We start from the raw sequence: 14,317 nt of genomic DNA, 5'->3' as shown, positions 1-14,317 counted from the left end.
GGGCATGGTGGCACAGCGGGCTTGGCCGGGTCCTGCTCTCTGGCGGGTCTGGGGTTCGAGTCCCGCTTTGGGGTGCCTTGCGACAGACTGGCGCCCTGTCCTGGATGTGTCCCCTCCCCCTCCAGCCCCGCGCCCTGTGTGGCCAGGTTGGGCTCCGTTTTGACGCTGACCCTGCTTGGGACAAGCGGTTTCAGACTGTGTGTGTGTGTGTGTGTGTGTGTGTGTCTATCTGCCTTTGTAGATTTTAGGCTGCTGTAAGCCTACTAATCTGCCTGTTACAGTAACTGAAAATGTATTATGAACATATGAATACAATACATAATGAATACATACATAAATACATAAAGTGTCTCTTCCTCCTAATAATAATGAACACATTGTATTTTCTATGAGATGTTCGTTGCTTTGGATAAAAGCGTCTGACAAATTAATAAATGTAAATGTAAATGTTATCATGTATTTCACTTTGGCTGCTTTGTTTGGAAAGAAAAAGGACCGTTCTTCACGCATGCAACATTACAACAGTGAAATTATGAGTGCGTTAAACGCGTAAAGAAAGTTTCTCATTTTATTTACAGATTTGATGGCACAGCGAACACACAGAACGGACAAAAAGTGTGCTTTTGGACTCTTACTGGAGTAATTCAGTAATTTAGTGCCTCGATCAAAGGTACTACAAAAGGGGCGGGGCTGCAATCGGCCGCCCTACGTCACCTGCTCCGTGTTTGTGAACAGACAGAGTTAAAAGCCACGCGCCGAGGGAGCGCGCGCGGGAGGCCGAGGCCGGCGACAGGTACGGCCACCCGCTCCGCGTTCGTCACGCGAGCTGCGCTGATCTCGGTCTCCGGTAGAGGGCCGTGTGTGCGCATGCGCAGAAGCGCATCCAGGGAACCCCCAACCCCCCCCTCCCCCCTCCGCTTCTCCCCGTGACAGCGGCGAGGGCGAGCCGACCACCGCGCGGGTAAGACGTTAATAACGTTACACACGGCTGCACTACGCCTGCACACCGCCTTCACAACTGCGACAGATACTCTCGCAACACGCGCGTTCCCGACATGTGTCGACAGAGAGCTCAAAAGGGGCCCGTCCCGTTCAAATCCGGTTTGACATTATCTTTTACATTTTCTGCCTTGGCTTAGGATAAAAAAGAGGCGCTCATGCTTTGAAACGCAGCTCAAGAAAACTAACCGAAAATTAGAGTGATTAGAAATTAATTTTGCGGCTTTGTTTCCTGCCAGCGCACGCGTGTAATCCACTAAGTCCTGTTACTGACTGAGTAAACAAGACCCGAAAAGAAGTATATATTATATATCTATAAATACATTTTGTGTCGGAAATGCCTTCCTTTTATAATACAGTCGTGCTGAAGAAGCGCGCTCGTCGCGAGCCGCCGCTCGCTCCTCGCGTGCCACCTGAACTAGTGCGAGAGGAGGGCGCGCGCGCGCGGAGTGCACTTTTCCTCCGCCGCTGTGTCGCTCGCGCTCCCCGTAACGTTTTCGGACTCGTAATAATGGGTCACTTTCCCCCCTCTTCCGTAGTTTTTCTTTCACCTTTATGTTTTTTTCCCCTTCATTCAGTGTCCTGTGTGCTTTAAAAGGCCTGCGCCATTTTGACTGCGAGCGCGTGCCCGTTCGTTTCACACTTTTGATGCGCGTGTCACTTTTTCGTTTCCAAAATAATCTACTTTCTGTTTTGACTTAGCAACGCCCATCGGTGCACAAGCAGGGCTTCATTTCAGCCATTTCTGCGTGTGTTTTCCTGTCAACAGCGGGTGACAAGTGAACAATGACACTTACTGCGGTAATAACAGGGTAGGAGTGACTTACGTTACACGCGACGTACTCTGTCTGTGTGGACATCAAACGGGAATAACATGTTACCGTCTTTTCTTCTCAGCTCAGTCTTCTACCTTGAAAGTTTTTTTTTTTTTATCATCATGATTTATTATTTGCTCGTACCAGTTCTGACGTAACCTCAACTGTGAAACTGAATTATTCATAAAAAATGTGCAATTTCCTCCCCACAATAAGTATCCAAGTTGGGGGGCGGCAAACATTTTCCATTTCTTGATGATAAAGATGGAGAAATTGTTGCTGTAGAAACATGGTATTCTATTTCGGAGTAGTTTTTTACCTGTCCAGATGGCTGTGTGTGGCCTCAGTACATTTTCAGTCAGTGTAATTTCTGTTTAATATTTTCCACTTCCTTGTGTGTGGGTTCTTACCAGAAATAACACGTGTGTGTTTTTTTTTTTTCTTTCTTTTTTTCTTCTGAAATGTCTACCAGTGCTTAACTTAAGCAGAGTTAAATTGTCTCCTTCAGCTGTGCTCTTTAGAAAGGCTCTTGAGCTGAAAAGTGACAAACAAAGTGCTTTACAGTTACAGTCTCATTACAGCTATAAACTGTTAAAGTACAAGAGTGCACAGCATGTAAGTCACTGGGGGATATTTGTTTGTTTGTTGACCAGCTCAAATACTGTTATAAGAATTTAAGTCCCGTTTAAATAATACTGTTTATCCGATGCTAAGATTGAAGTGTCAGACAGTGCACGTGCTGTATTGTTATTGTTGACGTGTCATATTTTATGTGTTCCGAATATGTTACTGAACATACATTATCTGGGGTATTTTGTGTTTTTAAAAAAAAAAAAAAAAAAAAATAGAAACATGCAGCAAAAATGTTTTCCAAGGTAAGTTTTAAGCGTGTAGCTGCCAAACCTAAATAGGGTTTGAATGTAAAAACACTGTTAGAGGTTTAAAGAGGGACGAAGCCATCTACCTTGGTGTTTGAATGTATACAGAATATTTTTTCCATCATAGATGACTTAAATGGTAATATCTTACCGCTTTCACTTAACTGTGTCTTGTCCGTTTTAATTTTACACAGAAAGAGCATGTGTACATTTACTACTAAACTTTACACATACGTGGATGGAATTGCAAAAGGCCTGAGATGTTTTGTAGCCCATAGTTACTTTATCACATTCAGGCATTATGAGTTATTTTCATAAATTCTTCACTAGCGGCAAGTTTTTTTTTTTTGAATGAAGAATTGTGTTCCTGGAATAACGAGATACATTCACTTCTTCAGAACCTGCTGGTAGTTTATTCAAAGCCAAGCCAAGCGTTTTTTGGCCTTTTGTTTGCTCCAGAAGAAGTTGTGTGCGATTACAATGCATTCGTACAATTCCACGTTCCACAAAGGTTCTTGTAATGTTACAAGATTTTCATGGTACTGGTTTGGATGCTTCTTGACTTCTTTTGTCTGCTTTCTGTAATAACTGCGCAGACACCATTGAAAGGGGGTCGTAGACCTCACAGGAAACTTCTGTTGAAAGATGAATCTTGCACTGTGCTGTACATCCCAGCCTCAGGCAGAGGAAAGATCTGGCTGTTCCTTAATTACTCCAGATTTGACATCCCTGCCTGCAATCAGACCTTGGCAAAACCCGGTCAAGGCCCCCACGAGATTCCGCTTTGCCTGCATTCTTGGCAGTCGCTCCAAGAGAGCACACGGTCGGAAGTAATTTGATGGACTCCTTCGTCTGCCGCACCCACGTTTATTCTTTATTTTGCTTAAATATGCACAGATAGCAACTTACATATTCCTATTAAAAACACTAATTGAGTGTTTATTATTTTAAGTTTTTTCTTAACATAATTTTCCTCATGTTTGACAAGGTCTCCTTTTTTTAAGGGCATATTTCATTTTAAATGCTTTTGCACATGCCATAACCAGTAGCACATTAGGAGAAGTAATTTCTCCTTGATCTTTGAAACCTTCTTCAATGAAGGGAAATGTGCTGTAATGAAGACTTACTGGTTAATGGTGTCTTTTTCTTTTTGTTATGAGTGGAAGAGTTTGGTAAAAGGTGGTGTCTCTGGTGACACATGGGCTTTTTTTGTAGGGTTACTTTGCTAAGAGTATGAGCACCTGTCAATCCTTTTCAGTCTTATGCAATAATGTTGCACAAATTCTTCGATAAGTTTCTTTAAAAAGCTTCTGCAGGTGCATGAAACGTCAGAAACTACTCGCTGAGTTATTTTTTCTCGTAAAAGCCTTATATTCTTTGTTCAGGGTGTCCAGGATTTCACAGCAACCACAAAAATACGATGCTGTGCTGTTTCTTCCGGGTATGGTGTTTGTTGGGTCCGCCATTTTTATAGAAATTAGTCTTTACAGGCACGTCCTTGCCTTAACTAAAAAGGAAAGCTGTGAAACATGTTAATGTGTGGCATTATTTGCATATCAGTTCAACAGAGAAGTATTATGCAGGGCAGCTTAACAGTGTTTTGTTTCTGTGTGTTTTATAGCCATTTAATTTGTTACGTAATTATTAACTTACTTAAGAATGATCTTTGTTTGTTGGGCTGATACCTTTATCCAGACTAATTTACTGTGCTTGACTCAATTATGCTGCTGGATGTTTTTTTTACTAGAGCAATTTAGAGTAAGTGCCTTGCTCAAAGGTTCTACTGTAGTAGGGGGCGAGCACAGCCAGAACCAACAGCCCCTGTGATAGCGGCTGCCCCCAGCACTTACATTGTATGGGCTCAGCCGTAATGTTTTTCTCCAAGTTATCTTCACTCGTTGTGTAGGGTGATGGATGGGCATCTGTTGGAAACTCTTGCCTACACAAGGTCAGATTGCAAGACACTGCAGCCACTTCATTCTCACTTTTTGCTCTCAGACTGCACCCATGTCTGGCGTACCTTCTCAGAAATTCGTGCTCCTTTAGCCAGACCAGGGCCGACAGCTCTGAATACTGGCGGTGTTGTCCAACTCAACAGGGCCGAGTTTTGAACTGGAATGCGTTTTACTGAAACGCAGTTGCTTTATAATTGCTGTCATAACTTATTGAAATTCTGATTTGGAGCTAAATAATTTACCTTGGCTTTTCTGTAGACTGAGTCACTTTTCTCTAGAATTCTAAGTCCGAGAGTATACACCCCTTTCCTTCCCCTTTCTCGCTTCTGTCGTCTTATGCAAATGTGCTACTGTAATGACTGCAGCATTTTTATGAAAGCATTAAAACATCAAATTAATGCTTTTTGACTAGGGGTTTCAGGTGTGGAGTCCTCTATGGTATTTGTATGTATTATTTTGACTCTACCTTGTGTTTGAATTATTTTAGTTAATGTCCAGAACAGATAGATTAATGAATGAGGCAGTAATAAATATTGTTGTGGAATGCATATAATGACAGCTGACCATTTTGATGGCAGATGGGAAGAATACTGCCAATCATTTCAGGTCTAGGTGATCCACCAGACCTCCGCTGCATCAATAGGAGGAAAGATTTTATGGTGTTGATACGTACAATAAATCACAAGCATCCAGCAAGTGCGTCTCCTGGTTTAATGTTGTCGTTTTGTGTTGTCCAAAGCAAAGTAACATGTACGGATGGATCAGTACCAGGTACCTAGCGACACTTGTCCATACAGTATTACCTAATTTTTTAATATAAGTAAAAGCTTAAAAGATATGTAACGCTGAAAATGTATGAAAGTGGTCATTGATTGATTAAGAATAGTTACTGTTTTGTTGACAAGAAGCCCATGCATAAACCAGGCTTTAACATGGCGTTAACTTGGTATTTAAAGTGTAATTTTGTCAGCTGAATGGCATCGTAAACAGCAAAGGAAAAGAGAGACATGTCCATTTATGATTTTAATGTGGCCTAAGACCTCTCTTTTCAAGTATGGAGAACAAATTCATTTTATATTTAATTTAATTAGGAAACGCATAAAAAGCACAAAAAAGCTTTGTAAAACTCCATACACAAAAATGTTGCTGTGAGTGGTTATATTTCCCAGAGGGTATTTGGGCCTGTTTAAAACAAAACATTTACTGTGTGTGTTGTGTACTACCCTCTGAGTACAGAATGTATTCTAACTGTTTTAGACTATTTAAGTCCTGTCTGCTTTCATTCATTATAGAAAATATAGCATTCTCTGAGTTTATTATAGTATTTTGTGCATTGCATTATGAAGTACTATTTTAAAATAAACTTGGCAGTATAATATTATTTTATATTTTTCCCCTAAATACAGTACTGTGCAAAAGTTTTAGGCACTTGGGGGGAAAAAGCTGTAAAGTGACAATGCTTCCAAAAATAATGCTCTTAATTAATAAACTTCCTACAAAGCTTAGTAACCATCCATCGTCAACAACCGCTTGGCGCGGCAGGCTTGGCTGGGTTCCGCTCTCTGGCGGGTCTGGGGTTCGAGTCCCTGCTTGGGGTGCCTTGCCATGGACTGGAGTCCTGTCCTGGGTGTGTCCCCTCCCCCTCCAGCCTTGTGCTCTGCGTTGCCGGGTTAGGCTCCGGTTCGCCGCGACCCCGCTTGGGATAAGTGGTTTCTGTGTGTGTGTGTGTGTGTGTGTGTGTTTTTTTCTTTAACAATACACAAAACCCTTACTGTAATACTGTAACTTTCGGCAAAAATCTAAAATATGCTCTTTCCCACTGACACTAATGCAGAAGACATTAAATAACCGTCTGAAACAAATATTTTTGTGAAACATCTAAGTGCCTAAGGCTTTTGCACAGTACTCTATATCTGAATTATCGTGCCCTGTGTTTTGAATAGTTAACAAGACGCTTCATACATATCATTCCCTGATGTTTTTCGGCTTTACACTTTATACACTTTCATTTTAACAAAAGTTTAAAGAAGAAGCTTAAACGTAATTAAAATGTTACGTAACAATTCAAATTCAGATGGAAAGCTGAAGAACTGCAGGCTTATCGTTGGAGCTTCTGAGGACACTGGATGTGCTGGCTTTGTAATTGTGTTACGCTGATTAAGCCACTGGAGAATTAGCTGGGATGACATATAGAATGTGCTCTGGGTACAGGCACTGCGAAAACTTCCTTCAGATTCTCACACAAACCTTATTGCATAAATATTGCATTAATAGTAACTTCTGTGTTGTAGTTTTTTGTAATAATAGTAATGAGTAGAAACTTGAAATGGATGAGTCGGAAGTACTAACTAAAGAAAGGTTGCTGTACATACGGTGTTAAATGAATAAGAATTCACTGGCTCTTCATGTTACAAACATTCCAGTTAATATAGTAATCTTAAAGATTATTTAATTGGATTTGCGAGGGACAGGGACGTCTCGGCATCTCAGCTTCTCTGCTCTCCCCATTGCCACCGTGTCCCTAGTTGGGTAAGCGGTCAGGAAAATGGATGGATTCTGAAAACTTTAAGTGAAAGTGACCTGGATTTCCATGACTAGTCTTTAGCTGGAAGTAAAAAGCATCAAAAGGCTATAGAAATGTAGGACTGCCTTCATCCAACTCCTTTCCACAATGTTTACGTCTCTTGTTTGGTGAGTGTCCCTTACCAATAACAAGGTGACAAATGCCTCGCTTGCTTACGGCATAAATCAGTAAACCTTTGACAGTAACAAGAGTTTGTGGAGTTTTGTTTTCTGTCATTTTGAATTACATTTCACACACACACACACACATTTTCAGAACCGCTTGTCCCATACGGGGTCGCGGGGAGCCGGAGCCTACCCGGTAACACAGGGCGTAAGGCCGGAGGGGGAGGGGACACACCCAGGACGGGACGCCAGTCCAACGCAAGGCACCCCAAGCGGGACTCGAACCCCAGACCCACTGGAGAGCAGGACTGTGGTCCAACCCACTGCGCCACCGCACCCCCTGTAATTACATTTCATTTTACTGTAATTCAAAGTTTATGTTAAAATAAAACATCTAAGCATTTATATTTCATAGCTTTATCCAAGACATCTGTGGAATTAGTAAATAAAAAAGACATTAGTATTATTACATAATGGCCTTATTAACGTTTTGATTGCGCAGATATTTACGTTGAAAATGGCCAGAAACTGATGGAAATTTCACATGCTTATGGGATGAATGTGAGATGAACTGGCTAATTGTCCAGGTTGATTTGGAGGTTGTGTAAATTTACAGACATTTTCAAAGTTTTAATTTTGTTTGGGGAAAAAAAATGAAATGTTACAGAGAATTTTTAAAAAATTTATTAGAACTTTATCTGGGGTTTTTTTCAAAGATCCTAACAAGCAAGTAAATGGAGGGACCTAGGTCCTACTAAATCTTTATCGATTTTGAATTAAGTTACTTCAGTCACTTTGTACCCCAGTTGTGTTCCTTAGTCAAATACTTAACTTTTTCTTAGTATCTGTATGAATGTACTGTCTGTAGAATGATAGTGGGGGCTCTCACTGAGCTTCTTCTTCCTCCTCTTCTCTAGAGGAGGAATTCACCAAGGCTCTCTGAGGAAGAAGAATGTAATTGCCATGGAAGCTGGGCAGCTGAGTCCCTGATAGACGGTCGCGGGTGAGACAGCCCAACGGTGAGACCCCAGAACGCTCCGTGCCTTGCATCGTCTTAGCCCGTGAAGGCGATGATACTATCTGCTGTGTGGACAGTAACCGCAATTGAAGTGTGGCGTTTGGAACCCGAGTGCCTTGGAGAAGTAACTGATTCCCAGTCTCTGATTTTCGGGGCTGGTGGTTGGCTTCCACTGCCTCCGAGGGAAAACGAGACCTCTGGGGCAGCCTACTTTCAGCCTTTCCTCTGCTGCCTCAAATGGCATCTAAAAATACAGCTGTCACACAAATTTGCCGTATTCACTGGCAGAAAGGTGTTTGTGTATAAGACCAGTGGAAGGAAGTAGCAGAAGGCCTCATGCTTTACAGAGCTTATAAAGGGTCGGTTGGTTTGTTAGTACACAGTTAATTTAATCTGGCAACAAAGGCTGGTTTTGCAAACTGGGCAACTAAATCACAGAGAGATGGTTTTACCGTATTTGACTTTGTTGTTAAAGCTCTGAGAATCCTGCAGTACTGACATCAGTAGTCGCGTCCGTTGCATTTATGAAAGGCTTAAGTTTTGCTTATAGACAGGATGGTTTCTAGTGTGGAAAAAGTAAAAGAAAAGATTCTGAAAACCTGACCGTTCAGATATTGTGGAAGGTTGAGGTTTACCCATGTACAATATACAATGAGTATTTAGTTTTTAGTTTTTTCTCCTTTTTCTTTTGGCAACATGTTGTATAGCCCACGTGCATCACATTTAATAACAATATCGAAAATAAGACCGGACATAAAGTTTCCTTTTATTAGTGCTACATAAACATGTAATAGTAAATCTTTAGATTGGGTTGAGCAATATATACTGTACATATCCTGTCAAAATGTACATTCCAGGATGCTACAGGACTGATAGTTTGGTTTTATTTACTTTAATTGAACTTCTCCGTTAGGTACTTCAGCACCCGGAAACAGTTGTTTGCGTCAGAATAAATACTGCATCATTACAGATTTTTCTAGTAACTTAATTATAAACACACAGAAAAGTTGTAAAAGTTCTAAGAGGTTCTATTCCTCTAAGTGGCCGACTGAATTTTGACTTGTTAGCGAGCACTCATCTGAAGTGTCTGTTGGTTGTAGGTACTGCTGGAGATGCAGGTAGAAGAGAGGAGGAGAAGGCGGCTTTGTCAGAATCCCAAAGGCACGTTGGATGAATACTGTCTACGAGTATGTGTCTCTGTCCCCAACGGGGCCACCGGCCCGGTCCCGTGAAGCCTTTCTTAGTGGCATGGCAACAAGGGTCCGCCACCGCTATCTCACTCAGTCCACCGCTGGTATCTCGCTGGTGTCTTACAGGAGCGCCACAGAGAGGACGAGGCCAGGATGAAGAGCAAGGTGTCGGGTTCCAGCGGTGAGGTCCTTTCAGGTGTCTAGCCCCGGATGCTGCAAGCGAGTTGGACGCACAAGGTTTAGTCAGCAGCATCTTTAAAGCAAAGTACTGACTTCTTCCCCCTCCCCCACCTCAACCTGGAGCAGCAACCAACAAGAAGAAGATGTGGTCATGGGATCAGTACCTTGAGGAGGAGAGGGTGACCGCTACTCCGGCGAGGCTCTTCACAGAGGTACACGAAGGAGGATGTGGGTTTGAAACTCCTGAAATGAAAAGCCGTGATATGCCCTCCTATCTTTTTGGAGTGTAGCTTTGTCATCTGCTTCACAAAACAGGATGTTGCCGCCTGTGTGAGTCAGCTTGTATTGTTTTGCAAAGTGTGTATTTTTAAGGCCACAAAGATGTTCTAAATCCCCAAAAATTCACATCAATTCATCCTTCTGCCCAGTGTAACCATAGGATTTCACTTGCGGCAGGAGAGCCTCGGTCATAAGGAGTAATGAATGTTAGGCGGGAGCAATAGTTGTTTATCAGGAGCTGTGCAATGGAATTGCTTTCTTTACAGTGAATGGAGAGATTAGTCCCCGACCTACACATTTGCAAAGTGTCAAAGGAAGCACTCTTTAGCGGCCAGCGTGTGTGCAGTACCCTCCAGGATAGGAGCCGACTGCTCCTGTGTTTCTCAGACCTATTACCAGTGATTCATGCCACACTAAATCCTCTCAAACATGCAGCGTGCTGATGAGTTTTATTTATTTATTTATTTTTTCCCTAAGACAGGATTTGATGAGACATCTGTTCGCTCTGAAGCAAAAACAGCCGTTTCTATAGTAACCAAGCTGCAGAATCACTTCAGAGTAATGCTACCGGTTACAAAATGCCAACACAAAAACACAGTAATATTGAGTTTTGTAATTGGTCTTCTTGTCTGTGGTTGTTTTTTCGATTTGTTTGTTTAAGTGTTTTTTTTTTTTTCTCTTCCCCTCCTCTCCCCATCCTGTAGCAACAGTCCTTTCCCGAAAACCGAAATGGCTTCAAAGTGGGGATGCGTCTAGAAGGCATCGACCCCCATCACCCTTCCATGTTCTGCGTGCTGTCTGTGGCAGAGGTGAGATGCTGGCCACTGGGTTTCATCCAGGCTTTCCAAGAAGCCCCAGGCAGCATTCAGCCTGTGTTCAGCCTGGCCTTTTTGAATTTTCCACATGCTATGATTTGAAAAGTGGCCAAAAAATATTGCCCTCTCACAACTTGCTGAACTCATCTAAAAGGTTATTGGCTATCGGCTGCGGCTCCACTTTGACGGGTACCCGGAGTGCTACGACTTCTGGGTGAACGCAGACAGCCCAGACATAAGGCCCGCTGGCTGGTGCGAAATGACTGGACGCAGACTTCATCCACCGAAAGGTAAGTGCTCTTCTAAATGTGACTCTCAGCATTACCCTGCTCATCATATTATTTATATTTAGATTTTTTAAATCCCTAATAGTGGCCTTTGTCTGATGTAGTATCAATTGCTTACTATAAGTCTACCTGGTTTCTAAGGTTTATTTACCTGTTTGTACAACAATATGTCGCAGCCTGGGATTAGAACCTGAAATAAACTATTCACAGCAGCAGAAGTCCAGTATCTTAGAATTCTTGAATACAGTTGGTCCTCTACTTTTGAACTTAATTGGGGCTGAGAGTCAGTTTGTCACTCAGTGTTTTTAAGTTTAATGTAACACGGTGGGCAAGAGGCTCTCCGTCAATTCTGTGAGTAGGCACTTGGGTAATGTACACCATCAGAAACAGTCATATTGGAGTAAGCGACTGTGCTTGGAGAATCGCGCGTGCGTATCTGTGTCTGTCTCGTGGCGAAAGGCACTTTTCTTTTCTCTGAGTCGTACCTCGATTTGGAGAAAAGCATCTGCTAAATGAGTAAATTTAATACTGTCTGTGGTTTCCATGGTTTACATGTGCTTGTGTGTGTAGTACAAAATCAGTACTGTGAATATGTGTATTCATGAAATTTTTTTTGAGAAATATTTCACGTAATATTTAATTTCTCTGGTTAACATCCAAGATGTGAAAGATCACAAAGACTCCAAAGAGATGAAGAAATCTGTTGAAAAAGGGTTTAAAAAAAAAAAAAAAAAAAAAACTGACTGATTCTGAGTCTGTAGTGATGACACGGTGTTTACAAAGGCTTTGTGTTAATCCAAAGAAATTAAGAAATAGAAACAGGTAACAACAGAAAGAGCTAAAAGGACATACTTTTCATTAATTTTAATTTTACTTATTTTTTTAATTTCTTCATTAATTTAGGAAGGCATTTCTTATTGACAGTATTGCACTGAAATTCCAGTCAATGTTTACAGATATTATCCACAGGACAAATATTCGTTTCACATTTTTCCTAATTTCCTCATAGATATGTCAGTTGTTTTATTTGCTTCTTCACTCTTTAAAAACACAATGCAGTCGTCACAATTTGCGATTGCTGTATGTCAGCGCCGCATAAAAAAAGTACTAAACACTTTTCAGAAAAGTTCATACGGGCAAGAAATTTGTATCTCAAAAGATTGTTTGTCAGGGACCCACTGTGTACTTACCGTTGTACAGTACACACGCTGTCTTTGTGCTGTTTAATTTAAGGTTATAAAGAAGAAGAATTCTGCTGGGAAAGGTACCAAAAGGACTGCGACGTTCAGGTTGCACCGAAGACTGTATTCAAAACCCAGAATGTAAGTTATGTGTTCATTCATGTAAAGGGTATTTTTGGCTCACCTGCAGCTCTTTTTCGGATAAGGAAAAATTAATTCCCTTGCACAGTGAAAGTGGGTATTCCGAGCCAGATTCATCAAGGCTTTGCATCCGTTGTTTCCGAAAGCAATAAAAAATATACGCAATTATATGAAAATAAAACTTGAAATATCTGTAAATATCACTACAAATGGACAAAATAAGACGTTTATGGTTCCATGTCTGGTTTTTTTGCCTTTTATTGCATTGAGGAAAAAACAGGTGCAGGTTTGACACAAGTGTGAAAAGTGGGTAATTGTGCAGCACACAGACCCCCCTGCAGCTGTTTGCATCCATCTCACTGTGTGCATCTGTCAGCAGATTGAGACCATCTCCAGCTTTCAAGTGGGTATGAAGCTGGAGGCTGTGGACAGGAAGAACCCCTGCCTGGTGTGTGTGGCATCCGTGGCGGACGTCATTGACAATCGCTTCTTGGTTCACTTTGACAACTGGGATGACACATATGACTACTGGTAAGACACTTGTTGTGCTGCTCTTTGTGAACGCCGCCACACTGTTCTTAATAATCACTGTTCACATTTTATCATTATGCTTTTGACATGTCTGGTCCTGCTTTGTTCCTTTTCCCACTCAGTGGGGGGTGTTGGTCTGCTTCACACATATGATTACTTCTTCATTTTGAGCAGGTGCATCATTCAGTTGTTGTTTGCTGTGTACCCTGTAGACACAGTTAAATTGTACTTCATCAGAGCAAAAAGTGGAAAACAGATGAAGGCAATTCTACGAATGACAAAGCACGTCTTTTTATGTGAAGTATTTATTTATGCCTCTTAACACCTTGCCCGGTTTTCCTCTGATCTCAAAGTGTCGATTACTGAAATACGATCTTTTTTATTGATAGATGGATTTACGTCTGAAAAAGGCGAGTTAGAAAAACAGAAAGCTGCAGAAGTCTATGTTTTTTTACTCCTAACATTAAGTCTAATCTGTGGCTCATAAGGCGGGAACCTTTAATGAGAAATTCTGCGATTAAGGGTCCCAGTAATCAAAGTCTGACATCATTTGAAGAATTTGCCATATTAGATGAGATTTTTATTTTACACTATTTACAAATTCATGGACGAATATATACAGATACCCCTCGACTTGCGCAAATAGACCGTTCCGCAACCCTTTACGTATGTCAAAAGTTACGTATGTCAGATTCCCCCCCCGCCATTCAACCTCATCACATGCTCCTTTATACATGCAGCATCCTTCACTATCGCATTCGCAGTTGATACGGTTAAACCTGGTTCCCGTGCTATAGACGATAATCTTTGTCCACCTTCATACTTCCTTATTTTCAGTTCCATCTCCAAATCGATTGCTGGGCACTTGCAAGACACTTCTTGTTTTCCTTCAAGCGCACGTTTACCACCAGGCATTCTGAATAATAAAAAGGGTAAAAAAATATGGGGAAAAAAGCACTACGCTAACGAGAGGAAGTGTGTTCACGGCTCAATACGTGCGGGAACTGGGAAGATGCCGTTTCCTGCCTTGTCTGGTTACGCCGACTTGTGCTTAACATATTTCAGATGTTTTACATAAGCGCTATCCGTAATAATGTGTATGCCAGGATTTTTTTATGTAAATCTGGATTTACGAGAGTCACATTTTCGTAAGTAGAGGGGTGTCCGTGTGCCTCTTAAGTGATTAATAAAGTGAATCAAACTTCATAATGCTTCTCCTGTTAAGAGTACCAACAAAAGAAACAGGTGTGAAGAAACCTTTTTCACTTCCATGTGCATTCCTCCTTTAAAGCGCCAAGCGGCCTTCTGGGTGTTCGCTGCCATTTGCTCAGTAAAGACATCGCACCTCACGACAACCCGT

At 41.6% G+C, this 14,317-nt stretch overlaps 1 protein-coding gene across 7 annotated transcripts in view; it reads left to right on the top strand.

The window, feature by feature from the left end:
* The first annotated feature begins 747 nt into the window (after positions 1-747).
* l3mbtl4 (L3MBTL histone methyl-lysine binding protein 4) overlaps positions 748-14,317 on the top strand; it is a 66,028-nt gene continuing 52,458 nt past the window's right edge. The window contains exons 1-9 of one of the 7 annotated variants that reach the window (XM_018741751.2): positions 748-961; positions 8,253-8,354; positions 9,454-9,540; positions 9,670-9,739; positions 9,850-9,935; positions 10,707-10,811; positions 10,972-11,107; positions 12,338-12,426; positions 12,806-12,957. In XM_018741751.2, the coding sequence (XP_018597267.1) occupies positions 9,466-9,540; positions 9,670-9,739; positions 9,850-9,935; positions 10,707-10,811; positions 10,972-11,107; positions 12,338-12,426; positions 12,806-12,957 (713 nt within the window). In that variant the 5' untranslated portion in view covers positions 748-961; positions 8,253-8,354; positions 9,454-9,465. The other 6 variants (XM_018741750.2, XM_018741745.2, XM_018741746.1 and 3 more) reach the window with 6 other exon arrangements.

This window comes from Scleropages formosus, chromosome 7 (assembly GCF_900964775.1).
Source record: "Scleropages formosus chromosome 7, fSclFor1.1, whole genome shotgun sequence".
NCBI lineage: Eukaryota > Metazoa > Chordata > Actinopteri > Osteoglossiformes > Osteoglossidae > Scleropages > Scleropages formosus.
The sequence above is the reverse complement of the archived record's forward strand: the minus strand, read 5'-3'. Positions and strand labels throughout refer to the sequence as shown.